This window comes from Pogona vitticeps, chromosome 1 (genome assembly GCF_051106095.1).
Source record: "Pogona vitticeps strain Pit_001003342236 chromosome 1, PviZW2.1, whole genome shotgun sequence".
Classification (NCBI taxonomy): Eukaryota; Metazoa; Chordata; class Lepidosauria; order Squamata; family Agamidae; genus Pogona; species Pogona vitticeps.
In genome coordinates, this window is record NC_135783.1 from 222,366,315 (window position 1) to 222,393,613 (window position 27,299).

Here is a 27,299-nt window from a genome sequence, read left to right on the forward strand (position 1 = left end):
TTTAAATGGTGAGGTGAGTATATATTAAGGAGACATCGTGAAAATCTTTGTCACTGTATTAGACTACATTGATTACCCTAGAAATAATGTATTATTTTCATGTAGCATTGTCGGATAGTATTATGGTTTTTTTAAAAAATTAACCTTACACCATTTTTCCAGAATAGACTCAACAGTTATGGAAACAGTAATCAGAATACAAAATCACATAAAATATGCATAATTCATTGGCAGCCAAAAATATATATAGTTCCTGCCAATAAGGACAACACCTGACAGAAAATATTTGTAGAGCTTTTCTAGATATCCATGAAGATTTAGCTTGATAAGCCTTTCCAGTTTGATGGGGGCGGGGGGGAGTTCCATAATCCTGGTGCCACTGCCGGATTGACTTCCTCAGCACTGTCAATCAACATAGCTATATCTTTTTGTTCAGAATGCAAACTAAACCTCATTTCTAATGATTGGGAAGAAGGTGAGAAGGATAATGACAGCTCTTTTTATTTCAGTAAAAAAAGTATACAGTAATTGGGAAGTTGCCATAGGGAATAATACACACCTTTTTCTAGCATATATTTAGGTCTTTAGAGATGCCTGCAAGTGTGACCACACTCCACAATGGATAGCACATTTTGTTTTTAAGAGTTTTCCAATACATGTTTACTTCACTTCATCCCTGCCACTGAAATTCATTGCTATCTAATGTTTTCATGTATGGATGTATTTATAAAGTTGCACGTGAAGTAGAACCCCCCCATCTCCTGAAAATATAGCCAGATAAAACTTTGTTAATGTTTAAGGTGCCACAACACTCTTTATTGGTTTTGCTGCAGTATTTATAACAATTAAGATAGTATTTTGTCTCTTTGAGTCACAGATTAAGAAGGATAAGCATTTTGCCTCTTTAATCAAGGGAGGAGTGGAGTTTGCCTGATTTTAGTTCCTTTTTCTGTTACAATTTAATGTCCATATGTGCTGGTTTAGATCAGTCAACTTCTAAAGAAGGAAAGAAACAAGCTAAAAGCAATTTCAAACTTAAATTTAAAAAAGAGAAATTTTAAACATCAGAAGAATGGCAGATTAGAGAAAAAAAATCAAATGGGGGTAATTTCAGAGAGCTCCTAGGCCTGGAGAGTTTACCTCATCACATTTTCATTACCATCTCAGTGGTCTGAATTTGCAGTTACGGGATCCTTTGGATGGCTTTCAGTACAAAGAGAGAATTATTTCTCTTGTGGAAAATGGTCACCTGGAGCTACATATTCCAAATAAACGACTATATTCATCCAGCTCTAATATGTATATCTTCAAAGCTTTGGCCAAGTTTTATTCTGGAAACATGTGAGAGCAATAAGGAACATTTGCCGGACAAGTAAACATTTTCTTCCAACCCACCATTTCTATATTGGAAAATGCATCGCCCCACAGTTGTTGAAGAGGACAGTTTGCACAGAGCTGATGGGAGGCAGTGGGATTGAAAGGAAGCACCATCTCTTCTGGAGCCATCTAAGGCAGTGGTCCTCAACCTTGGGCCTCCAGATGTTCTTGGACTACAACTCCTGGAAGCCTTCACCACCACCTCTGCTGGCCGGGATTTCTGGGACTTGAAGTCCAAGAACATCTGGAGGCCCAAGGTTGGGGACCACTGATCTAAGGAGTAGTTTTCTCTACGCCCATATTCGCAACATTCACATTTATCTGGAATTGTTCCTTCTTGGCATACTTTGCAAAAGAGAAACAGTATTCAGATGATGAAGGCAAACCTCTTTTGTGAAGTGCTAAGTTCTCAATTTCTTCTGGCATCATATGTTGCCCATGCAGATGACAAAAGAAGGTTCGGTATGAAACACTGTAAGAAGCGATAACAATTTCTTTTCAAAGTGATATTTGGGTGCTATTTTACTTTGGTTCCCCAATGTTTAGAATCATTTCAAACAAACTGATACAGTACAGTCCTTTACAAGTCTACTAAAAAGTACGCTCCATCACATTCAGTGGGGCTTACTCCAAGGTAAGTGGGTGTAGCATGACAGCATCCATATCTTTGATGCATGATTTGTTTTATTTTCCCTGTAGTGTAAATGTTGGCCTGGCTTCCATATGAAGGATGATGGCAGAACATGTGTAGACATTGATGAATGTTCATCTGGCTTTCCGTGCAGCCAGCAATGCATCAATACATATGGAACCTACAAATGCTTGTGTGCTGATGGTTATGAAGTGCATCCTAATAATCATCATGGCTGCAAATCTCTTTCAGGTATCAATGAAAGCAATTGGCCCTCAATTAGTTGTGTTTTAGACATTACTCAGTTTAGCAGAAGTATAGACTTTTCAAACAAAAGCGTACTTACAATGTGTACTATAGTAACCTTTTTAGGGCTAAGGGGGCTATTTTAAAACAGGGTTCTTTTTACATAAAACATGGATGTCTGGATTTATTTTATTGTTGACATTACCTTACATAATGTTTTACAGTGTGTGGGGGGGAATTGAAGAGTCATGGGCCTTAGAACTTAAAAACAACAAAGAATCTTGTGGCAGCTTTAAAAGCCAACACATTTTACTTGGCATTAGATTTTGTAGGCACAGCTGCTTTATTTATTTATTTTATTTTATCCATTTGTATACCACCTTCCCCCCACCTCTGTGTAAGGGACTGATGGCAGTTGAGTCTCTAACAGGTGTGTCATGGGTCTGATAAAGTAGGCTACAGCTTATGATGAATGAAACTTATTAGTCTTCAAGGTGCCACAAGACTCTTTACTGTTTTGGCTGAAACAGACTGGAGCAGACTAACATGGCTACCCTTATGGAAAAATAAAAAGAAGCAGACTTGTAAACTAGGAGGAAAAGGTAGAAATAGAGGCAAGGCTTAAGGCAGGAACAATACAGCTGTTTCTATTACATGTGTTTCACTTGGGATATCAGGATTTGAGGTTTTAAAGTTTGGCTGGAGAAGGAGCCTTTTGAGGATGAACTAATGAAAGTGATGGCATGGAAGTGTTTTGGCAGATGGTTCTGCGATAAATGGGAAAAGGCTGGGGTCACTTCAGAGAGCAGTGAACCTTCAGATGGATGAAACTGGGAGAACTAGATGAGTGAAAGCCCTAGGAAAGAATGTGTATCAAAACACAGCATATAACAACAGAGGAACAGAGACAAGGTCATAAGGGAGTTTTGAAGTAAGGATGAGAGGATTGTGTATGAAATGGGGCTACAGAGGAAGCCATTGTAGGTATTTAAATACAGTACATATCTCACATGGACTGAGAGATGAGAGGAAATGATTCTCTTGAATATGTTCTTTACATACCATTATTTCTTTGGAATCACACCATGCTACGTGGCATAGAATGACGTCAAGAACTGCTGCTGGAAGGCCTGTTAAGGTGAAACCTCTGAAAAATTATGTGGGAAACAAAGGGACTTGTACAAGAATTGCAGAGATATCCCCCTTTTGGGTATACTGAGCCCAAATCCACAATTAAAAATTTATACTGTGTGCTTATCTTGTATGTGTTTGTGCATGTGTTCAGAAGTAAGTCTCACTGAAGTCAAGTAGACTTAAAGGTTCAAGTATATGATTGCAGCTAATTTGAACTTAATTTACTCAAGAATGCTTTCCAGAGCCTTTGATGCCTACCTAGCCCCTAACATAAATGTGCCTTTCAAGCATATCTAGAATAATTAATACAGTATATGACATTGTACACTCGGAGAGACAGGCCAGGAATGACTACAACAACATCTCCATTCCTTGTGCCATACAGACAGCCCAGAATTGCCTTCGTAGCTCTGAAAATCTATTAAACAGCCCTGAGTTAAAAGAAAGAATATGATTTTTGTTCAATTTTATATTAATGAAAATGTCTAAAATACTGTTCTAAGTATATCACTGATTGTAGAGCAGTTCTGATTTTACTACCTAAGTGAAAGAAATGTTACAGATATGAATTAGCATGTAAGGTATATATTTTCACAGTACATCTAATTTTCAGAAGCAGCTGGCATTAATTTGAACTGACAATTTGATTTTTCCCTCGTTTTGAAGTCCACTATTACTTATCTATTTGTTCCTTAAAAGCCAGTTTGAGTGGCTATATTTAAATTCATTTTGGAACTGAAATTATTGAGAGCACTAATACATTTTCTATATTATAAAGGTTAAATTAAAGTACTCTGAAAGAGATGCTAATTGAATCTCTTGTTCAGTTTATGATGCATCATTGATCTTACTTGAAATATTATGCTTTTAAAGTTTCTTTCATCCATAACACTTTTTACAGCATGTAGCATTTTATTTTTCACTACTTGTGTTTCTGTTCATGAAGTTCCATAAATTAAGTTAAAAGCTTTGTTTTTGTTTTTGTTTTTGTTTTCTCCTTTCACTATATTTAGATGAGGAACCATTTTTAATTCTAGCTGATCACCATGAAATAAGAAAAATCAGCACTGATGGGTCCAACTATACTTCACTGAAACAGGTATAATTTTAATTATAGAGTTCTAATTATGCAATAATTTCATCCCAGCTGATGAGTTTCCTTTAAACTGAAGACTAAATAGGGGATGGACTAGTGTTTGAGCAACTGCCAGTTTCGTTATGAGGTGATGCACAAAGGAACAGTTGAATGAAATATATATGTTCTAGGTTTTGTGTAGAGATGCCTAAGTTTAGTCTTTTTAACAAATCAGTTATGTTTGGATTTAGCACATATTTTAAATTTACAGGCTTTTCCTGTTACAGCCAGAAACAGGCTCTCTTGCTTTTGCTGATTATGACTCATGCATTGTTATTCCACAACTCCATTGGAATTTTGTTTCATCTCCAGTTCTCTTCCAAAAACAAAGTAGGATTTCAGAATGTTGGTATTAACTTTTGCTAAGACTTGTGCACAGTTCTGCACAGTTCTTTAGCTGTTGTAAACCTACCAGCTCTTGCTAGTTTGGATCTCTTCTGCATGGTGAGGCTTTTTCCCAATGGAAAAGTAAGTCAAGGTAGCAGAGGGAGAAATAAATCGGGAGCATTCCTGAAGGATCCACCACTGCAGGGGCAGAGGGGGAAATCCCAGATAAAGGAGCTGTGCAGAACAAATTTTGGACCAGCAGTCAGAATAGAAAATGCATTTCAAGTCATTTATTTTTGACTGTTTAAATACTTATTCTACATTTAGAAGACTAATTTTAACATACAGCATGTTCTGCTGAGAAGACACAAAGCTGGTGTGAAGGTGTGTGACAGATACACTATATTAAACATATGAGAGCCTCGTGGCGCAGTGGTTAAAACGCTGTACTGCAGCTTAAACTGTGCTCACGACCTGGGGTTCAAATCCCAGGTAGCCAGCTCAAGGTTGACTCAGCCTTCCATCCTTCCGAGGTCGGTAAAATGAGTACCCAGCTTGCTGGGGGGGGGCAATGTGTAGCCTGTATAATGAAATTGTAAACCGCCCGGAGAGTGCTTGTAGCACTATGGGGTGGTATATAAGTCCAAAAATAAATAAAATAAATAAATAAATAAATATGTTCTTTTGATTAATATTTGATCATGTAGGCATTGGGCAAAATCCTAAGCACTTTTGATGACACGTTGTTCAAATGGTGGCAATGGGAATGGTGTCATTCCCTACTGCCAGAAGTAACATCTGGCATATTCATGGGGGTACAAACAGGATTTTGGCCATTGTCATCTTTGTTTCAGTAATTTGTGTATGGAAAACCTTGAAGCTAATATTTTCCTTTTAAGGGTCTAAACAATGTGATTGCAGTAGACTTCGATTACAAAGCGGAGTTCATCTATTGGATTGATTCCAACAGACCAAATGGAAGCAGAATAAACAGAATGAACCTGAGTGGAAGTGACGTCAAGGTGACTGGGAAGTCATAATAGAAGAATAAATGTTATTTCAATTCCTAGTTAATATTTTAGGTGTGCACACTTAAGCCAGTATGAAATACAGTTATAAAATATATGTGGAATGGGTCCAGATTTAGTTACATTTAGAGCAGACAGACTGAAGTAATTCCCCCCCACACACACACAGAGAGAGATTTTAGCATGTCTGCATGACCTGTGACTGTATCTACACCCCAAAAATTATAGATGGAAATTACAATTGAAATAATTTCTTTAACAGAAGATGGATATCAAATAAAAACTCAAATATTGTTATAACCTTCAGCAATTTATTAACCTTCACAAAAATGTATGTTACGTTTCATACTGTGCTTGTTTAGTAAACGCTTTTCTGCTTAGTCAGAAAAGTTCCATATGATAAGAATGCTTATTACATTTTTCCTGTTAATATTTCCCATTTATCTTGGGGAATCAAACTATTTTTGTTTTGTAAGCAGGGAATAAAATAATTCACGTGTATAACTTGCAGTCAAAACCGGTATAAAATTGTTTATTTTTTGACTGTGCAGGTTAGGATATATATACACACACACATAGACACATGTGATGAGTTTTTTAATCACTTCATAATTAATAGTCAGTCCTTATTTCTGGAGCTGAGAAAAAGCTCCACATCTCCTTAATTCTGTTTCTAAAATAGATATTTCATTGTAGAGTTGCCCTTGCTGACAACAGCCTAAGTGGGGCACCTCTCTATTCACATGCCCTAAACTCACCTCCTCCATTCTTCTTGCCCCACACTCTGTCAAGCAGCTAGGACTTACTTTTGAGAAGATATGCATAGGATTGTCCTGTTAGTTACAAAACTGTATTTATCAGAATTATGTCTTTATCATTTGATTAGTAATATAACTATTTCCTCCTGTACCAAAAGGAGCTGCAGCCATCTTTTAAACAAGAAATATAGCTGCTTTTGCTTTTCGTTGTTGCTTGAATTCTGTCACTTATACTGTATTAATTTCTCTAGGTAGTTCATAACACAGCTGTTCCTAATGCACTTGCCGTTGACTGGGTTGGAAAGAATCTCTATTGGTCTGACACAGAAAAAAGGATTATTGAAGTATCCAAACTCAATGGTTTATACCCCACTGTTCTTGTGAGCAAAAGGGTGAAGTTCCCAAGAGATCTTTGTTTAGATCCTCAGATTGGGTATGGGACTATAATACAAAATAATGATGTTACCTGATAATGTGTTCTCATAAATATGATAATGTGTTCTCATAAATATATTTATTTATCATAATCAGAAGCTATGCTTCATGGAAAACAGTTTTTAGCACTGGTTTACGTACCTGCATAAATAATATGAAAGACAGGAAATGTTTATTATTTAATGCAGGGATCTGGAATGTGTGGCCCTCCAGATTAGGAGTATCAATTTGGATGGATTTTTTTTGGGCAGTTTGTGCTCCAGGATTTGGATATTGATGGACAGCTGCAGATGTATCTTGAAAACATGTACATTTGAAAAATCAAGTTAGAAAAATCTGTACATTTCAGATGTCCACAAATGTCCACAAAAGACTTTCAAAATTAGTTCATCAGTTTTGGAAGTATCTCCAAGTGATGTATATGGTTTGAAATCTGGGGATATTTTTAAAAAAACAAAACAAAAAAGGTCATAGATGTAGATTGTATAAATGTGTACATCCCTACTCCAGATGTTGTTGGACTATTCCCATATATGTGGGCCATATATTCCCTAGCCCAGATCTAATGTTTGAAAATTACATAACAGAAAACTTTGAATTCATGTACTTGAAGTGTACACGAAGTCTTGCTTTTCTGTATAAAGAAGGAAGGCAATTCCGAGGAAAACTGTGCAACCTAATAGTACTAACATGTTTGTAAAACAACTCTGTGATATTCAGGGCTCACAAAATTTATAATGGTGGTTTTGGAAGAAGCTCTGTAGCATCACTTGAAATAAATACATAAGCAGTTTTTGTCGGCTAAGATTGAAGCACAACTGATAAGTTTGCCTTAAAATTCCTCAAGGAAATTTTTTATTTTTATTCAAAATGAAATGTGTATGTGTCATAAGTAAATAAAATAGAGAAAAGTGTTTTTGAGAATAATTTACTCAGAGAAGTCAAGTTATGTGTGTTGAATCCTCCATCTCCTGTTCCTTTTACTGCTCATGCAAGATTGCCACCTTCTATTTTGTATGTGAACATAGTATGAACATGTGGAAAGGAAAATATCTGGAACCATAGAATCTAGTAGCCCACAACCTCCCTGTTTTCCACTCCTTTGGCAGGAAATACAGTCCTTGAACCCCCAACTTAGAAATTAGGAAGTCAGCTTATCCTAAACAAGTTTACTTGAAAGTGAGCTTCACAGATTGCTTTCTCATTAAAATGTCTAAGAATGCAGAGAAACTATAATTCTTGATTTCACATTAGAAAACTTCCATTGTATTTTGATAATAAATAAACTATCTCATCATTTTTGTTTCCTAGATATTTGTACTGGATTGATTGCTGTGAGTATCCTCACATTGGACGTGTTGGCATGGATGGCTCTGATCAGGCAGTTGTGATAGAAACACAGATATCTAGACCAACAGCACTTACAATAGATTATGTCAACCAAAGACTCTACTGGGCTGATGAAAACCATATAGAATTTGCTAACATGGATGGTACTCGTAGAAATAAAGGTTAGTTACATTCCAGTGAAGTAGATGTATTCTGATTGTCACATGAATTTATTATGCTAATTATAGAAGAAAATGGCTGAAATGCTGCTGAGTAACTACCCTTGTGTAACACTACATTACAAAACCAATTGTGCTTATCACATCAAAGTGCAGAAATGATTAGTCATTTCTGTTTCAGCTGAATCAAATTGCACAGTCCTTGTTGGCTGGATGGAATGCCTGGCACATTTACAATGGCATCTCTGGCCAAAATGTTTGCCCTCCCACCCAGAATAACCACACAAGACCAAGTTTGTGGGTAAATCATGGGCCACACTTTATTGGAATCCATTCCATTTCCATAAACATTGCCACTCCTGACAAAAGGGGGGTCCTGCTGTAGTGTGGATTCAGGTTAGCTCTTGATCATCAAATGACCGTTTAACAGCCAGCCGGCTGTGCTCTGGCCTCAGTCATCCCCTTCGTCCTTACCATGAGATAACTATTGGCCTCCATTTTCCTGAACCCTCTTTTCCTCTCTCTGTGCCGACCTTGGGTCTGGGTGCATCCCCAGCACATCCCAGTTTCCCAGCACTGAGATCGCCTGATTGACAGTGCTGCGAGCTGAGACGCGCTGCTATTTTCTGTCATTAAAATATAATCCAAGTTCGAATACCCTCAAATCCGCACTACCAGCCCCTGCGTGACCAAATTCTAGAGCCCTTGCTAGAACCAAACCTCCTAATCTAGTGCGGGATAGGCAAAAAATCCCCGCCTCCACCTGCCAATAAGGAGGAGGGTCAAAAAATCCTATCCGGGCCCCAGCAAAGGGCGACCAGCTAATCTCACACTAGCATATAAGGCAGGCGTGTGGGATGCTGCTCACAAGAACAAAAGGGGGAACTACCAACATGACTGCCCCCTTAAATATGCCCTGCTCAGCCCACGCCCCTCAACTGATCTCGGGCAAGTCCTATAGCCTCGCATGGCATCCGGGGACGCTGGCAAAGGCAATGCCTCCTGGGGATCCCTTTGGGCCCCCTCCCGGCATTGGCATTCTCTGAACTACATTTTCAACCAAAGCAAAGCAAAGTGTGTTGCTTCTATACTGCTTAAAGCACCCTCTGGATGGTTTACAATTTAATTATGAAGGTTACACATTCCCCAGCCCATCCAAGATCTGGATATTCAATTTACCAACCTCAGAAGGGTGGAAGGCTGAGTGAACCTTGAGCCAGCTATCTGGGATTTAACCCAGGTTGTGAGCAGAGTTTTGGCTGCAGTTCTGCAGTGTAACCATTGCACCCCAAGGCTCAACCATCATCTAAGCCAAAAGGAAGATTCAACAAATGGATGATAAGCTTAGGACAGAGTATTTTTAATCGATTAGTACTAAAATTCATTCATTCTTCTAAAGAAAATGTATTCAAAATCTGTTAATTCATTTGACTTCCATTTTTATGTGTTTTATGAGACATATTCTCTTTTTCCTCAACATTTTTAAAAATGGACACATTTGATAAGTCAGACTATAGTTATGAGTGTCTCCAAAGCTGAATGTAATACATTTTCGCTTTTTAGTACAATCCCACAATACAATAAAATGCATATTAAGCAGTATTGGGATGATTGGCTATTAAACTTGATTTTATTTCTTACTACAGTCAACAAACGTTAGAGCAAAAAATGCATTCATTTTTCATAATGTAGGAAACATTATAGAAGAGTTTATTCATCTTCCCCAAATCAATAAAACATTTTATAATTAAAGCTTTATCTGAGTCATATTAATACATGATCAAGATGTACTCATTTTGAATGAGAAGATAGTGGTTTGAGAGAGGAGTCAGGGAGGCCATACGTGTGCATATAGAAATACTCTCACTCAACAGGAGGCCTTAGATACAATTTGTCTCCTATTTATCATGCTGCCCTTTCATCTGTCCCCAGAAAGATCAGGAACACACACACCAGAAAGACCACTATTAGCAACCCATGACAATGGATGGAGATGGACCGCAGAGATAGGATTTTCACTCTCCTCCCTCCACCACCATTGTCCATCTAACGAGCCTATTCAGACCAGGGGGAAGTGAAACCAACATGGAGGGTATATCAGGGGTCTCCTACCAACTCCCCTCAGACTGAAGAAGCTGCTTGGATAGTGAAATGTTTCAACCTAATAAGAAAGAAGTTCAGTTGCCATGACTCAGCTTCCAGATTAATACAGTTACTTTCTGTAATTGGAGTTTCTGTATAAACCATTCACAGTTACACACAAACATGTATAGATAAAAAGAGGTATGAATAATAACCTAATCTTAAGACATATATATGTTATTTAAAATAAATGGAATCTGGATAGCTCAGTGTTTTAATTATTTGACTGTGGAACCAGAGGTTGGGAGCTTGATTTCCCCCTGTGCCTCCTTAACTGGGGTTGGACTCAGTGATCCATAGGGTCCATTCCAGGTCTGCAGTTCTAAGATTAAGATTCTGAGATAAATTATCACACTGTAGCTTTGGTTGCAATTTCTTCAAAATATTGATACTACAAACGCCTTTGACTGGTTCAAAGTACACCGTGGACATACTTTAGTTGTCATAAAGAGTTAATTTAGCAATGTAGAGTCAATGGCTAATTTTGTTTATTGATAAAATTTAAAACTGGATATAAAGCATTGATTAAACTTTTGAGAAAATACTTTAAAAGAATCTGTTTTCAAGTATTAATGTGTTAATTTAACATTTCATTAACTCATTTAATGGACTTTTGTTCAGCCCTGATTTCAGTAGCAGACAGTAATTACCACCCCATAAATGCACTCACAGAAAAGAATGCCACAGAGATCAAGGAGTCTGATCAGAGAATAAGCACATCAGAGAACAGGGTTCCATCCTATTCTGGATGCGGTCACACTCCCCTGGAAGACTCAAGAGCACTGTCTGGATGTCTTCCTGGATTTGTCCCTGAGCGTGATTGCTGAGGTCTCAGCAGTTGCCAGAGGAGCATTTGCACAGTGCATCAGCTATCCCTGTTCCTTGAGATGTCTGAATCTTGTCACAACAAACACATCCCTTAGTAATATTCTACTTGGATCACTTTAACACATTGCACATGGGGCTGCCTGTGAAAAGTGTTTGGAAACTTGAGTAGGTCCAGGGCGCTACAGCTAGATTCCTGAGCAGAGCTGGTAAAAGGGAGAACAGAAATTCCTTGTTACAGCAGTGAAGATTGCAGCTTCACTAGGTATTGATCAATTTCTGGACACCGTTCAAAGGTTTTAACCTTTATAGCCCTAAATGACTCGGGTCTAAGCCATTTGAGGGGCTATATCTCCTCTCCATGTTGGCCTCTCCAGTCTTTTAAGACATTTGAGGGAGACCTTTTTTGTTGGTCCCACTGCCCTCCCAGCCACACTTGGTGTGAATATGAGAGAGGGCCTTTTCTGTGACTGCTCCAGGCTATGGAACTCTCTTTAATGGGAGAGAGGCTAGCCTCCTTCCTTCTGTCCTTCCACTAGCAAACAATGAGCATCTTTTAAGATAGGCTTTTAATATGTACAATGCTGCTGAGGAAGGGATTTTAAGGAAAAAAATTGCCCTTTAAAAATACTACTTTTAGGAGGGCTTTACTTCATGCCTTTTAATAATTACTTGTTTAATTGTTTTTAATAATGTGATTTTTAATTTTAAAATTGTTTTCATATCTGTGTTTTAAAATCATTTGTAAGCTATCTTGAGTCCATTTATAGGGAGAAATGTGAGTAGAAATTAGAGAAATAATGAGAGAGAGAGAGAGAGAGAGAAAAAGAGAGAGAGAGAGCTAGTATGCCCAGCCAGAGATGATAGAATTGCTATATTCGCACTGAGGTTATTTAATCTGAATTTGAGAAGCAAAGTGGAGGGTTAGGATGACAATGCAGCAAGAACTCAGCAAATACTCCACGCCCTAGCCAAACTACACCAGAGCACAGTTTGCTGTCCTCTGAAGATGCCGGCCACAGAGACTGGCGAAACGTTAGGAAAAACCACCTTCAGAACACGGCCAAGAAGCCCGAAAAACCCACAACAACCATTAGATCCCGGCCATGAAAGCCTTCACGAATACAACTCAGCAAATGTTAGCTAGGTCAGTGTTAGTCTAATGAAAACAGCCAGATTTATTTTGCGCATAAAAACATACATGCTTCAACATTACATTTCATTTTGGTCTTCAGAGGTAGTAGAAAAGAAGCAGAAAAATGTCCCCACCTTCTTCTAGGGAAGGTCTTCCCTATGCTAAAACTTCTGAGTAGTCTTGTCCTGTCTTGTTTGCACATGTCCAGGCTAATGTTTATCTTACTTTTTGTGAACTGTTGCTGTATTCTTTCTGCTTGCCACTGCAAGCCCCAGAATCATTCCTTAGATGCCAGTGGTTTCTATTGAAAGTGGAACACCCCATTTCATAGAAAGGTAAACCTATATGTTTTCCAAAATAAGCTTTAATATCAATTGATTATTCTAAATTAATTGGAATATATGACCAAAACTTGCCCCCAAGCATACAGCTTCGACTGTGAAGTCCAACAAAATGTCATTCAACAAAGACTTGGTCTGGGGTGGAACATACTCAACTCAACAGGAAAATACCATACTGTCCACACTGAAATCAAACACCACTTCTCGAAATACCACATACCCCACCTTCCATATCAAAAACTGCCAGAATAGGTCAGTTAGTGTTTCCACAAGCTGTGGAGAGAATGCAGAGTAGGACATAGCTGCTGGGAAACATTGGACTCTGGCTAGTACAAAAGTATAATCATTCCCTTACTGACCCCCTTCCCGAGCTTCTAGTGTGTATGTGGGCTTGCACACCTATGTGTGGTGGTGCAGAAACAATATTATTCTGTCTGTTTCGTGGGTGCAAGCTATTTATTTCACTGTAAGGCTACGAAAACCTAACCAAGTGGGCTGATGTTTCTCATCTTAATTTTAGATACTTCCAAATGATAACAAAGAGCCTCTAGGCTTGACAAGATGTCACAGCAATTATTCACAAGAAGTTACACAGTTGTTGTCTTTGACAGCTTTTGCAGTGCAGAATATTTTAAGTGAAAACTGAACATCAATCTTACATTTTGTTGCAGTCCCAAATCAACATATTCTTGGAGTGATTGCTCTCACATTATTTGAAGATTACATATACTGGACTGATGGAAAAACCAAGACAGTCAACCGTGCACATAAAACCTCTGGAACAGATAAAGAAGCATTGATTAACTCATGGCATGCCATAACGGATATCCAAGTGTATCATTCATATAGACAACCGGATGGTAAATATTTTTGGCATGTATTGATTCGAGCACATTATTGGTTCTGATGTCACTAATGGTTTTAAGGGCATTAAGAAATGTAAGCGCTTTGCTTAGTGGTGGAAATAAATATCTTTACATTGCAGAAATAGACGGAGGTAAGAGCAAAAGACTGGAAGTATTATTACTATTGATGAAAGGACAGCATTGGGAGTAGGCTTATAGCATAACTAGCCTTCATAAGCAAAGTGGGATTACCCTGTTCTCTCTCAGTCCATATAATGGATTCTGCATGGAAGTGAAAGCAGCAGCCCCACCCCAGATCTAGTTAGACCTGGGGTTACAGATATTTACTCTCTTTAGAGAAATGTGCAAAATTGGAATAAATTAGGGTTATTTGTGCAATTTGGGAATGACCATGAAAGAAGGAGCTCTGGTCATGGAAGGGGCAGAGCAACACCCTCATAGATGGTTGTTGTGGGTTTTTTGGGCTTTTTTACTGTGTTCTGAAGGTTGTTCTTCCTAACGTTTCACCAGTTTCTGTGGCCGGCATCTTCAGAGGACAGCTCTCTGTGCTGTCCTCTGAAGATGCCGGCCACAGAGACTGGCGAAATGTCAGGAAGAACAACCTTCAGAACACGGTCAAAAAGCCCGAAAAACCCACAACAACCATCAGCTCCTGGCTGTGAAAGCCTTCGCAAATACACCCTCATAGATCCTTTGTCTTCCACCTGCAAATCATGTGGTTAAAAAGTTCTTGAACACAGGCACCCAGCAATTTGAAATGAGGAAAGGGGAAATTGAAACTACTATGCAGTATCAGTAAACAGAGCTTTCTGGTGCCAAAGGAAAAGGCGAATGACAGCTAAGTCTCCCAACAAAGACCAAGTTTTCCGCTGGACACTCCAGCCACTGAGGCATGGTGGAAGGTTTGCATCATTGTTCCTAATTAGGATTTGTATTCTATAATTGTGCTTCTTGTTATTTGATTTAATTTACTAAATGATTTATCCTGTAGGAATGAGCATGTATACAACTATGGCTGAATGCCCATATTCCTCTTACATGGAATTTTATTGGTGATGTCAGAATTAGTGCTCTAAGATTTGTTTTCCATCTCCCACCTCTGCCTTTTTTCTTTGTGATGGTGCAAATCTGACCACCTGCTGGTCTTTGCACAGTTATTAGAAGGGTGCCTTCTGGCAGACAGAAAATAGTCTCCACCCCAACCCCAGGTCATAGCAGAATTTTCTTCATTTATGGGAATCTATTTTTCCCTTTGAAGCAATTAAAAATGGACAAATAATACCACTGCTCTAGAAAAGGATCATGTTGGAGAATCACAAAATGACATCACAGGTTGGTTGAATCTGTGGGCCCTTTATTCAGACACAAAATGGGTTGGACAGCCTATGTACTTTTCTACTTATGGCATATATTTTGCATACCTTCCCTTGGCCAGCAGCAGCCTCCATAACAACCTTGCTGTAGACATTTAGAAGAAGTCCAGAGGTCTTCAGAGACCAGAATGCACTGGCAGTTCATAGTATTTCTCAAATTCAGAAACATTTCTAATATCGGTAAATTAGCTGCATTAATTTGTCATTATATAAATGTCATATGATATAGCAATAGTATTTTATGGACATTTGTCATAAATGCATTTAGGCTGTACTATATTCCATACTTTGTTTATGATGTTTTTATAAAAGCCGAAAGCAAAATCACTTCTATTTGTTAGCGATGTCCTAAAGGGAAAAAAAAATGCTTTTTCCTGCGAGACTTAATTATATGTTTCAATTGTTCTTTTGCATCCATAGTGTCTAAACATATGTGTACATTAAGCAATGGTGGCTGTAGTCACCTGTGCCTCGTAGCCCCAGGCAGAACACATACTTGTGCATGTCCCACGAACTTTTACCTCGCTGCAGATAATAAGACCTGCTTATCAAATTGCACTGCCAGTCAAGTAAGTATATTCTTTGTAATTGAAGGTTTTCCTATTTATTTATGAATGTTGGGATGAATCATACTGCCAGAGTTTAGACATTTGGAACATCATCCTACACATGTTTACTCAGAATCCCATTCCATCTTGCTCATCGGAGATTGTTTCAAGGAAATACAGTTACTGTATTTTAAAATTTACACATTTACAGAGGTATACAAAAACAAGACTCATAAATGTTGCTGAACAACACCACAAAGGGAAAATGCCTGGTTGGAGACAGGGGAGGTGTACTTTGCTCCTTGACAATTGTACTTTCTAATGTGGGGCAAAAAATTCAGCAGCCTTCTCCAGACACACATTCTTTTGCTGGTTTCCTGCTAGCGTGACAAAGGTTTTGAAAAGACTTTGATGGAACTCAACATACTATAATTTGTTTTTCTTCTTCATGCATTCTACTAGTATCTTCCTTCAATAATAATAATCATCTTAAAACTGTAGAGCTGGAAGGGCCCCTATGGATCATCAAGACCAGTGTCTGTCAAGGAGGCACGAGGTGGGGGGATTGAATTCCCAAAATCTGTATCCATAGCTAGATAATTAAACCACTGAGCTATCCTTCCACTTTGGCTACTCCTAGCCTTCCTTATCTCTCATATTCACATGACTCTGCCTGTTGGTTTCTGCATCATTTTGACCCTAGTTTTGTAAAAATTAGGCTTGAGATAGGGTTGTGAATAATTGTTCTGGTAAGACAACTATAAGTGATTCTCTCTCCTTTGTGATAGTTTTCTCCTCCAATATGAGAAGAGAAGTGCACCTCTCTCTCTCTCTCTCTCTCTCTCTCTGTGTGTGTGTGTGTGTGTGTGTGTGTGTTTGTTTGTGTGTGTGCATGTGCAAAATAGGTCCATGCAAAAATAAAGGCTGAAATCCTCTTGCCTAGTTATACTGGAGCAACTCAAACAGTATAACTTTTAGAGTTGAATTGCCTCAACTTAAGAAATCTCTGTAGACATTATTTGTTGCATACTGAGTTACGGAACTGAGCATGCAATAGATAATGTCTATTATATTTCTTAACTTGAGGCAATTCCCTTTATATATATGCTGTTTTGACTTCCCAATTTAGAACAGTAGGAATTCCAACTGGCATGTGAGTCCAAATCAGGCTGACCAGATCACTACCAAGTCCCCAAATGAGCTCCTGGACCAAATTAAGAGGCCCTTGCACAATCATAATTCACATGCATTAGGCTTGAAACCTAACTTCAAAGAGATCTGGTTAAGCTGCAGAAGCCTCTGTGCTGCAAGGTCAGAAGACCAGCAGTTGTAAGATTGAATCCACACGACGGAGTGATCTCCCGTCGCTTGTCCCAGCTCCTGCCAACCTAGCAGTTCAAAAGCACATAAAATGCAAGTAGATAAATAAGTACCACCACGGTGGGAAGGTAACTCCGTTCTGTACCTAGTCACACTGGCCATGTGACCATGGAAATTGTCTTCAGACAAACACTGGCACTGTGGCTTGGAAATGGGGATGAGGACCACGCCCTAGAGTTGGACATGACTGGACTAAATGTCAAGGGGAACCTTTACCTAACTTCCAATGATTGACTGAAAGAACACTTTTTCCCCTCCACATCCTCTTTGCTTCAGCAGCCCAGTTTATACATTTTAAATATATAAAGAATAAATTTCTGAGTTTGTGTAATCATTTATTACCATTTATAATTTATATATTTAAAATACTTTCCCATTAAAAAGGACCCAAGGTGGCTTACATCATTAAAATACAGTATTTAAAGCTAACAACGAGTATAAAAAAGCAGTGAGTATACAAAAACTGAAAAGGATCAAATGAATGCTATACTAAAAAACGTAAGGAACACCAAAACACATTCAAAGGTACAATGATTCATTTAAAATTCCCACTTGAGCATCCAGTCACTTAAGAGAAGGCTTGCCTGAAGAGAAAGATCTTCACCTGCATGTGGAAGGACAGTAAAGATGGTGCCAGCCTTGCCTCCTCTATGAGGGAGTTCTGAAGTCTGGAGCAGCAACAGATAAGGCCCTCTCCTGTGTACCCCCAACTGCACCTGTGATGATGGTGGGAACAAGAGGAAGACCTCATCTTATGATGTTAGTGCTCAACCAGGCTCACAAAGGGAGTTGTGGTCATTGAGATAGCTTGGGCTGAACCCATTTAGGACTTTATAGGTCAGAACCAGTACTTTGAATTCAACCTGGAAATGGATCAGCATCCAGTGGAACTGCTGTAACCGGGGGGGGGGGGGAGGGTTGTATGATCCCTGTGAGTAATCTGGCTGCTCAGTTTTGGACCTGCTGAAATTTCCTGCCACTTTCCATAGGCAGCCCCATGTAGAATGTGTTACAGTAATCCAGCCAGGATGTGATTAAGGCATGTGTCGCTGTGACCAGATCAGATCTCTCCAGGAACAGGTGCAGCTAGCACATTAGTTTAATTGTGCAAAGGCATTCCTGGTCACTGCTGAAACCTGGGCATCCAGGCTCAGAGATGAATCCAGGCACACCCCCAGTGTGCACACATGAGTTTTCAGAGGGAGTGTAACTCCATCCAGCACAGGATGTATCCCTGTTTCCTGATATGACTTTTAGGTAATCAGGAGCACCTCTGTCTTGTCTGGATTAAGTTTCTGTTTATTCAGATTTCAATAACAAGGAGAATTACAGTTGGGTATCATCTGCATACTGGTGATACCAAACTTCAAAATTAAATTGGGAATTGCTTGAAACTTGGGATCCTCCTCAGTGTGAGAAGACGTACCTTCTACCAATGGCACAGCCTTTTGAATCCAAGTCATTTTATAAGGTGTGACCACGGAAAGATTGTCTTCGGACAAACGCTGGCTCTATGGCTTGAAGAGCGGGATGAGCGCCGCCCCCTAAAGTCGGACACGACTGGACAAAAAATTGTCAAGGGGAACCTTTACCTTTTTTATATTACCGTCAGTGAACAGATTTATGCTAACAGAGGAAGTTGTTGGTGATTTAAACACAACAAAATTCTATGCTCAAAAGAATGGGTTGAGTGGAAACTCTAAAAAAGGATATATTTTTTAATTTTAAAAAAAGTACTATACAAAATAGCAGCCAGAAATAAATTTCAAGGAACAAGAGGTTTCAAATTCTGACCAGGTTCCAAAATGCTGATTATTAATATTTTTATTGTATGTATAATTTGTGCTGTTTCTAGAAAAAGATCAGTATTCTGAAGTAATTAAAGGATCATTATTGTTAAGATATCCTGCTATATCTTTCTCCTGCAGTTCCGCTGCAAAACTGACAAATGTATTCCATTCTGGTGGAAATGTGACACTGTCGATGATTGTGGAGATGGATCAGATGAACCTAAAGAATGTCGTAAGTGCTAACAGAACTATTTTTTTAGAAAATTAGGTTGCAAGTGACATTAAGAGAATGTTCTGATGGAAGAATGAGATACTGTACAAAGCTGAAATTCCATTGCTTCGCATAGCGAATTGCAACTAGAGTTGGCCTATTGAATCAGTGACAATTCAGTGAGTCTGCTCCTGTATACAGTGGGGTCTCTACTTAAGAACTTAATCCGTATTGGAAGGTGGTTCTCAAGTTGAAAAGTTCTTATGTTGAATCTGCATTTCCCATAGGAACGCATTGAAAACCATTTAATCTGTATCTGCTCTTTTCCGTCCATAGAAACTACAGTGGAACCTCTACTTAAGAACTTAATCCATTTTGGAATGATGTTTTTAAGTTGAAATGTTCTTAAGTTGAAGCAAAATTTCCCATAGGAATGGACTGAAAACCAATTAATCCGTTCTGGCTGTTTTTTTGTTATGTAGAGGTGTGTTCGTACATTGAAGCATTAGTTCCCATAGGAACTAATGCAAAGCTGGTTAATACGTACTCTACCACTAGGGGGAGAATTTTTTTTTAACCTAAGATGACCTAAGGTTAAAAAAAGAGCAGGAAAGGTTTTTTTTCCTGTTCTTATCTTGGATTTCTGTTCTCAAGTAGAAGCAAAATTTAGCAAATGGAGCTGTTCTTAAGTTGGATTGTTCTTAAGTAGAGACGTTCTTAAGTAGAGACCCCACTGTAAGTTCCACTGATTCAATGGACTTACTCTATTTGTGGCTTATTACAGTAAGGAACAGTGTTTCAGTCACTGTCTGTGTGGCTTCTAAAGAAAAGAAGATTGTCATGAGTCCGATAATCGCAAGTGATTTTATAAGATACATTGCAGCTGAATGTCTTATGTAGAATGGTAGCAGTGTTTTTACCACACTATAAAATGAGATGATATTTTGATAGCTCCTCATAGTTCATGGAACTGTGACAACACTATTCCTGTCAGACTTAGAAAGCTTGGAATAAACAATGTTGTCAATAGATAGCAGTGTGTCTGCCTTAACTTTTGCCTTGACAGCAGAAGATGAGGTATCTTGCTTTCAAAAATAGTGTACCTGGCAAATTACTACTATATTTTGGCAGTGACATAAGAAATTTCACCTTCAGTCATTTGTTTCTTCTAGAATTTGAGTCACACATATCTAAATGTTGTGGGGACACTTTGTTAGCATGAAAAAGAAAAAAAGGGGAAAAAAGAAACACAAGTCCAATCTAGTGTCCTAAAACAGGGTGCCTTTAAAGCAATTTAGTTCAACGGATTATTGTACAAATAGTTATTGTAAGGTTATAAGGAGTCTACATTTATTCTAAATAATACTTTTGCTGTCTGTTCATCTATATAGTTTTAGAACTGTTTGCTTATACTTGTTGCAATTGTTTTGAATTCTTTTGTATTTGGTTTTAGTGAAATGTATTTTGTAGTCTTTCTGTAACACATTACAGAATACTATATATCACTGTTCTCATTATTTCAACTTATTAAAATTCTTTTCTTAAAATAATTGACAGCATCTTGTATTACTGTATAGAATAATAATATAATTTTGGTTACCAATTTAAAACTGGTGCCAATGGCTGCTAACTTGCTTTATGAATTTCAAAAAATTCATGATTTTGCAAGCATCTCATCTCACAAAATTTTAGAACTTGATTCCTAATTTGACTTTTTCTCCAACCCAATGCACAAAAAGTGCAGAGAAATTAATTACGGTGATGATGATGATGTGGAAGTATAGCAGTACACTTCCCCCGAAGAATAAGAAGTGATAAGAAGATTTAATAACCTTAATAATGATCTTTGTGAAATTGGCCCATATCATATTGGGTTAGTTGCTGTTGTTTAGTCATTTAGTTGTGTCCGACTCTTCGTGACCCCATGAACCAGAGCACGCCAGGCCCTCCTGTTTTCCACTGCCTCCTGGAGTTGGGTCAAATTCATGGTGGTAGTTTTGATGACACTGTTCAACCATCTCATCCTCTGTCATCCCCTTCTCCTCTTGCCTTCACACTTTCCCAACATCAGGGTCTTTTCCAGGCAGTCTTCTCTTCTCATGAGATGGCCAAAGTATTGGAGCCTCAGCTTCAGAATCTTATTGGGTTAGAGGGGTATCCAAAACAAATCATTGAAACAAAGGTACATTTGAGGGCAAAGTGGAGAACTTTCTAGAGCCAGAAGGCCACAACCGAGAAAGGCCTCTCCACAGCAAAGCTACTTAGAAGAAGCCCTCACATACTGACCTCAGGCTCCAAGCACATTCATGACAGGAAAGGCATTCTCTACCCTGTTTTCACAAAAATAAGACCTAACCTGAAAATAAGCCCTAGTATGATTTTTCAGGATGCTCATAATATAAGCCCTACCCCAAGTATAAGCCCTAATTAAGTGAAACCCCACCCTCCACCATTGTTCAGCAACCAGAAGATGACATGACTGTAAAATAAAACATCTCCTGAAAATAAGCCCTAATGCGTTTTTTGGAGCAAAAATAAATATAAGACCCTGCCTTATTTTGAGGGGAACATGGTATCATGTATCAGAGCCCTGACCTGTTGTCTTTGTAAGTTATAACTAGTGCTTTGAATTGCCTTCCCCCCCTTTATTTTCAACAAAATGTACTCCCAGTTAAGTATGCATAGAATTGCAGCCTTGGTTTGCCTATTATGAGAAATAACCCTACTGCTACTATATCAGATTTTTTAAAATAATTCTCTTTATTCCCCATGAGTGACCCTTTAGAAACAATGTGCAGGATCTAATTGTATCATGACACATGTGCCTTAGGCCTTGTTCAGCCAGTTCTTCCTTTCAGAAGCTTGCACAAGAAAGTACCCAGTACCTCCTTATGAAAGCAGATATCTTTTTTTTATTATTTATTTATTTTTTTGGGCAGCCAAAGCTTTACCCTACCACAAAGCAAGACAGTCCTTGACTGACTGGGGAGAGACTGGAGGCTCTCAGCTGGTATTGCAGCCTGGTGGTGCTCCACAGATTGCTGGAGCCATCAGTGTCTTGAGAGTCCATGGAATTATGCTGGTGGAATGTTCTGCTTAGCCAGTATTATATAGGATCTTGGCTCATAATACCATTTCCCTCTCCACAAATAACTTGGTTTTCTAAGTTATACAGAGTGTGACTACATATCATATACTGTGGAATTTCCTCCACTTATAAAATGGGTGAATTCTAAGGAGATTTTTACTCATGACATGATGCAAAGGCTGATTCAGATTAGTCTAGCCTTTTTGCTCCCTATGTGGCTTTTTTTTTCTCTGTGGCTTTTCAAGCTGCAACAATTAAAATGGACTTTCCCTCATATAGTTAGTGATGATATGTTCTTGTAAAGACAGAGGCATGTTTTAGCTTTGTAGGCAGTTGAGACAAGATGTCCAGGCCCAAGAGGAAATGCAAAAACAAAATACTGTGATTTTAAAGTGGGGCATCAGGTGCTAGTCCTGAATCCTGTCAAATAAGTAGGCTTCAGATTGTATGGGAAGGCCATTTTGTTGTGAAGCAAACATTTAGTGCTTGACAGGTTAATTACTTCATTGACAGATCTGAAAGTGGTCCCACCCCTGCTGATCCTTTTATAGTTTACTGTAAAGCCACTTTCTCATTTAAAGCTTCAGACTATACATTTCTCATTTTTTTTCTTATAGAAAAATAACATAGAAAGGTATTTAACAGTCTAAGAGTATAGAACATCAAACATTTGAACATTGCATCATAAGTCACACATAATAATGACTCCATAACAAGGATCACCACCTTCCTATTCACAGCCATTACTCTTTCCCCTTACTTTCAAGCAGCAGATGGTTTTAAACTATTGGCATGATAAATTGTGACCAGAAATGAGGTAATTCCTGCATGTCTCACTCAAAAGTAAGGGAAAATAGTAATGGATGGCAAGGGGGAGGCAGTGATCCCAGTTATGGAATCATTCTGATGTATGAATTCTGATGTATTTTGCAAAATTACTGTTCAGACTTTTGGTGTTCTGTTTTTTTAGACTGTTAAGTAGTTTTACATGTTATTTTGCTATAGAAACATTTTTGATAAAAGTTGTAGTCTGAAGCCTTAAATGAGAAAGTGGCTTTTATCCCTTCCAGTATGCATAAGTTTGGATCCAATCCATTATTTTTTTTCTTCCTTTTCTAACCACATCCATCTTTCAAGACTAGACTTCAACAATCAGCCTTTCTTTATTCTAGTCTTGAACAGTTTAACTATGAAGGTACATTATCAAGATTTGTATCCCATTGTCACTTTCCTTGTGAAAACTTCCAAAACCAGCGTTATTGTTTCATATACAGGGGGGTCTTGACTTAAGAACGGCTTGAGTTAAGAACATTTTGACTTAAGAACCGCTCTCATAGGAAAATATTGACTTGACTTAAGTACTTAGATTTGAGTTAAGAACTGAAAAAAAACCACGTGGGAGACAGGGAAAGTGCAAAATTGGAACTTTCAGTTAACTGTTGGCCAGTGAAAAGGGTGCCTGTCTGCTTCCTCACTCCTCCCAGTGTTTAGAGAGTGGATTGGGAGACAGTCTTCAGACTGCCTGGTACTGTACTGCCTGGACTGTATTTTCCCTGTCTTCCCTGAACCTTTCTTGACCTAAGAAAAAAAAAGAAACAAAATATCCCCCTCTAGTGGTCGAAGGCGGAATAGCAGCTTCCCATTAGTTTCTATGGACGGAAAAGAGCAGATACGGATCAAATGGTTTTCAATGCATTCCTATGGGAAATGCAGATTTGACTTGAGAACATTTTGACTTGAGAACCGCCTTCCAATACGGATTAAGTTCTCAAGTCAAGACCCCACTGTACTACATTTCATACATCTTATGTGTAGGTTGTCTCTTATAGAGCCAAGTGTTTCACTTTCTATATTTCCAAATTATAATACTCATATTTTGTGTTTACCTTTGAACTTACACAGGAACATAATGAAGTTGCCTTAGGCTGAATCCGGTAATTGGGTTATTTTGCCCAGAAATTTCTGTTCTTTCAGGCGTTGACTCTGCATGTCCTCAGGCAGAATTTTTTTTTCCCTAGCCTTGGTACTTGAGAGTTTTTCACATTTCCTGCAGAGAAAGCATCTGCTGTACTATTAAGCCACATCACCTCCACCACTGATTAAAGCTAAGTCTTTATAGGTCCTACCTCTGAAGGGCAATCATTAGCATAGCTCCACTGACAACAAAGCTTAGTTCCTAGAAAACACCAGCACATAGCCTTCCATTTCCTGCATAGTAATTCATGGTTGAGCCTTTTCAGCTGTATATGAACCTCATAGGTGGAATTTTTTTTTTGCTTCTGTTCATTTTGACATATTGAAAAGTAGGCCAGTAAAATTTACATGGTACCCGTGGAACTTTCTAGGAGTTAAAGCAGTGGTCCCCAACATTGGGCCTCCAGATGTTCTTGGACTACAACTCCCAGAAGCCTTCACCACCACCTCTGCTGGCCAGGATTTCTGGGAGTTGAAGTCCAAGAACATCTGGAGGCCCAAGGTTGGGGACCACTGAGTTAAAGTACAAGCAATAGAATCAAGACAGGATCCTAAGCGAGTCGATTTCTTGTCCTTACCATGAACAGGCGCTCCCTAACTGGATGTTTTGCTTGCTCCAGGGAGGGGAAGAGAAAGCATTTGATTACTGCTTAGTAACCACTCAACATATTCCCCAACCACTGACAGGTTATGTTGGAAGTATGTCGGGCAATTACTAGGCAACTGTCAAATGTTCTCTCTCAGCCCCTCCCCCGGAACCAGTAAAATTACTGCAGTGGTAGCAGCAGCAAAAGCATGGGATGCTGAGGTGAGTGTGTAATCCCCTTTTCCTACAGGTAAGAAGTTCTCTTCAAGAGGTATCAGTATAGTGAGCTGATAGCTGTGGGAAGTAGAGATTGACTTAGATGTTAACAATTTTGTCCTCATTCTACTAACGTTTCTGCATAATAAGTTTTATCTCAACATTTTGCGTTGCCCTCATGATAGTTTCAAAATTGGTGAGGGATGATTCAATTGTTTACTTTGGAGGAGTTGGTTAACTAGAGATGGGGACAAATATAAAAACGCATCAGCTTTTTCAATGAAAATAGCCGATTCATTAAATATTTATTGATCTGTATTCTTCACATTTTAAGCCCCAACGAATACGGATCGATAAATATTCCCATAAATAAATATTTTCCCATTTTTATTTCTCCTTCGTAATTAAAAAGAAAAAAACTATATTCATCTGTACTCTTAACTCCAGAGGATGAACACATTTCTATTGCTTTTGTCACATTCCTGAAGTGTACAGTTTGGAGTGTCCTTCTCTGCTACAGAGAAGATAGGAGCAAAAATAATAGAAGTTAGCCAAGATAAATGGCTTGCTTCTAAGAGAAACTGGTATCACTTCTGATATCTCTAATAAATATGAATGATTTCTGCAGATTTTTAAATAGAGACCTCAGATCCATATGATACAAAGAATTGTAAATAATGTTGTTTGCAATTTTGAGTGTATGTTTTATTGAAGTACTAATTAATTAGATTTTTTACTTTTCAAACCATAGATTTTTAAAGGGAATAAAAAACAGTTAGGAACTTCTACGCCACCATTCTAATAATAATAATAATAATAATAATAATATAATAATATAATTTATTGTCATTGTAAGTATATACACAGTATACCATACAACAAAATTCACAGACACCCAGAGACCAGACACATGCACACACATAACATTCCCCAAACACTCCCCACCCACTAGAAGTCCCCCACTAAAAATACAAACATGTACACCTCAGGCCAAGTAACACAGTCCAACTAATTATTCACTACTGGTGGTCTTTAAGCTCATTATTAATTGCAATTATAGCTCTAGGATAAAAACTATTTAGAAAACGTGTGGTCCGAGTCTTAATTGTTCTATATCTTCTGCCAGACGGTAACAGTTCAAAAAAGTTATAAGCAGGATGGGAAGAGTCTCTCAGGATGCTGTGTGACTTCCTCAGACAGCGGGATGTGAAGATGTCATCCAGGGTTGGTAGCTGGAGCCCGATGATATTCTGGGCAATTTTAATGGTTCTCTGTAGAGCTTTTTTGTCCGCTACAGAGCTACTCCCAAACCATGCCAGAATGCCATAAGTTAGGACACTCTCAATGGTGCTACGGTAGTAGGACAGAAGTAAATGCTGTGATAAATTTAACTTCCCGAGCATTCTCAGGAAATACAGCCTCTTCTGTGCCTTCTTTATTAGCATGTTGGCATTTATAGTCCATGAGAGGTCCTCTGAGATGTAAGTACCCAGAAATTTAAAACTACCAACTCTCTCCACTTCCTCACCATTTATGTACAGTGGTAAATGTACATTTCTCTTCCTCCTAAAATCAATTATGAGTTCTTTAGTTTTTTTGATGTTAAGTGTGAGATGATTTTCTTTACACCATAGTATCAATCTTTGTACTTCCTTTCTATAAGCAGACTCATTGTTCTTATTTATGAGTCCCACCACTGTCGTATCATCCGCAAATTTAATAATTGCATTGGTGTTATATAGTGGGGTGCAATCATGTGTGTACAGGGAATAGAGGAAGGGACTCAGCACGCAGCCCTGGGGAGCTCCTGTACTTACTACCAGGGTAGAAGAATGGTGGGATCCCATCCTTACTGACTGTGGCCTATCTGTCAGAAAATCCTTTATCCACATGCAGATCTCCTGAGGTAATCCCAGGTTGATCATTTTTAAAAACAACCTATTTGGTAGAATGGTGTTAAAAGCAGAGCTATAATCCACAAACAACAGCCTCGCATAAGTTCCCTGTTGTTCTAAGTGGCTCAATACAGTATGGAGTACGATGGACACAGCATCATCAGTAGATCTATTTCTCCTGTATGCAAATTGCCATGGATCCAAAGAAGGTGGAAGACTAGCCTTAATGTAATCCAGCACCAATCTCTCAAAACATTTCATAATAACAGATGTTAAAGCTACTGGTCTATAATCATTGGGAGATACCACAGCTGACTGCTTCGGGACTGGCACTATAATAGATGTCTTCA

The 27,299-nt window shown here is 38.5% G+C and overlaps 1 protein-coding gene across 5 annotated transcripts in view; it reads left to right on the forward strand.

The window, feature by feature from the left end:
- Positions 1 to 27,299, forward strand: part of LRP1B (LDL receptor related protein 1B) — a 1,166,776-nt gene that overhangs the window by 1,033,426 nt on the left and 106,051 nt on the right. For all 5 annotated transcript variants that reach the window (XM_072983887.2, XM_078376975.1, XM_078376977.1 and 2 more), the window contains exons 56-63: positions 2,077 to 2,260; positions 4,402 to 4,487; positions 5,750 to 5,872; positions 6,888 to 7,069; positions 8,383 to 8,582; positions 13,694 to 13,882; positions 15,682 to 15,830; positions 19,118 to 19,211. In XM_072983887.2, the coding sequence (XP_072839988.2) occupies positions 2,077 to 2,260; positions 4,402 to 4,487; positions 5,750 to 5,872; positions 6,888 to 7,069; positions 8,383 to 8,582; positions 13,694 to 13,882; positions 15,682 to 15,830; positions 19,118 to 19,211 (1,207 nt within the window). The remainder of the gene's footprint in view (positions 1 to 2,076; positions 2,261 to 4,401; positions 4,488 to 5,749; positions 5,873 to 6,887; positions 7,070 to 8,382; positions 8,583 to 13,693; positions 13,883 to 15,681; positions 15,831 to 19,117; positions 19,212 to 27,299) is intronic.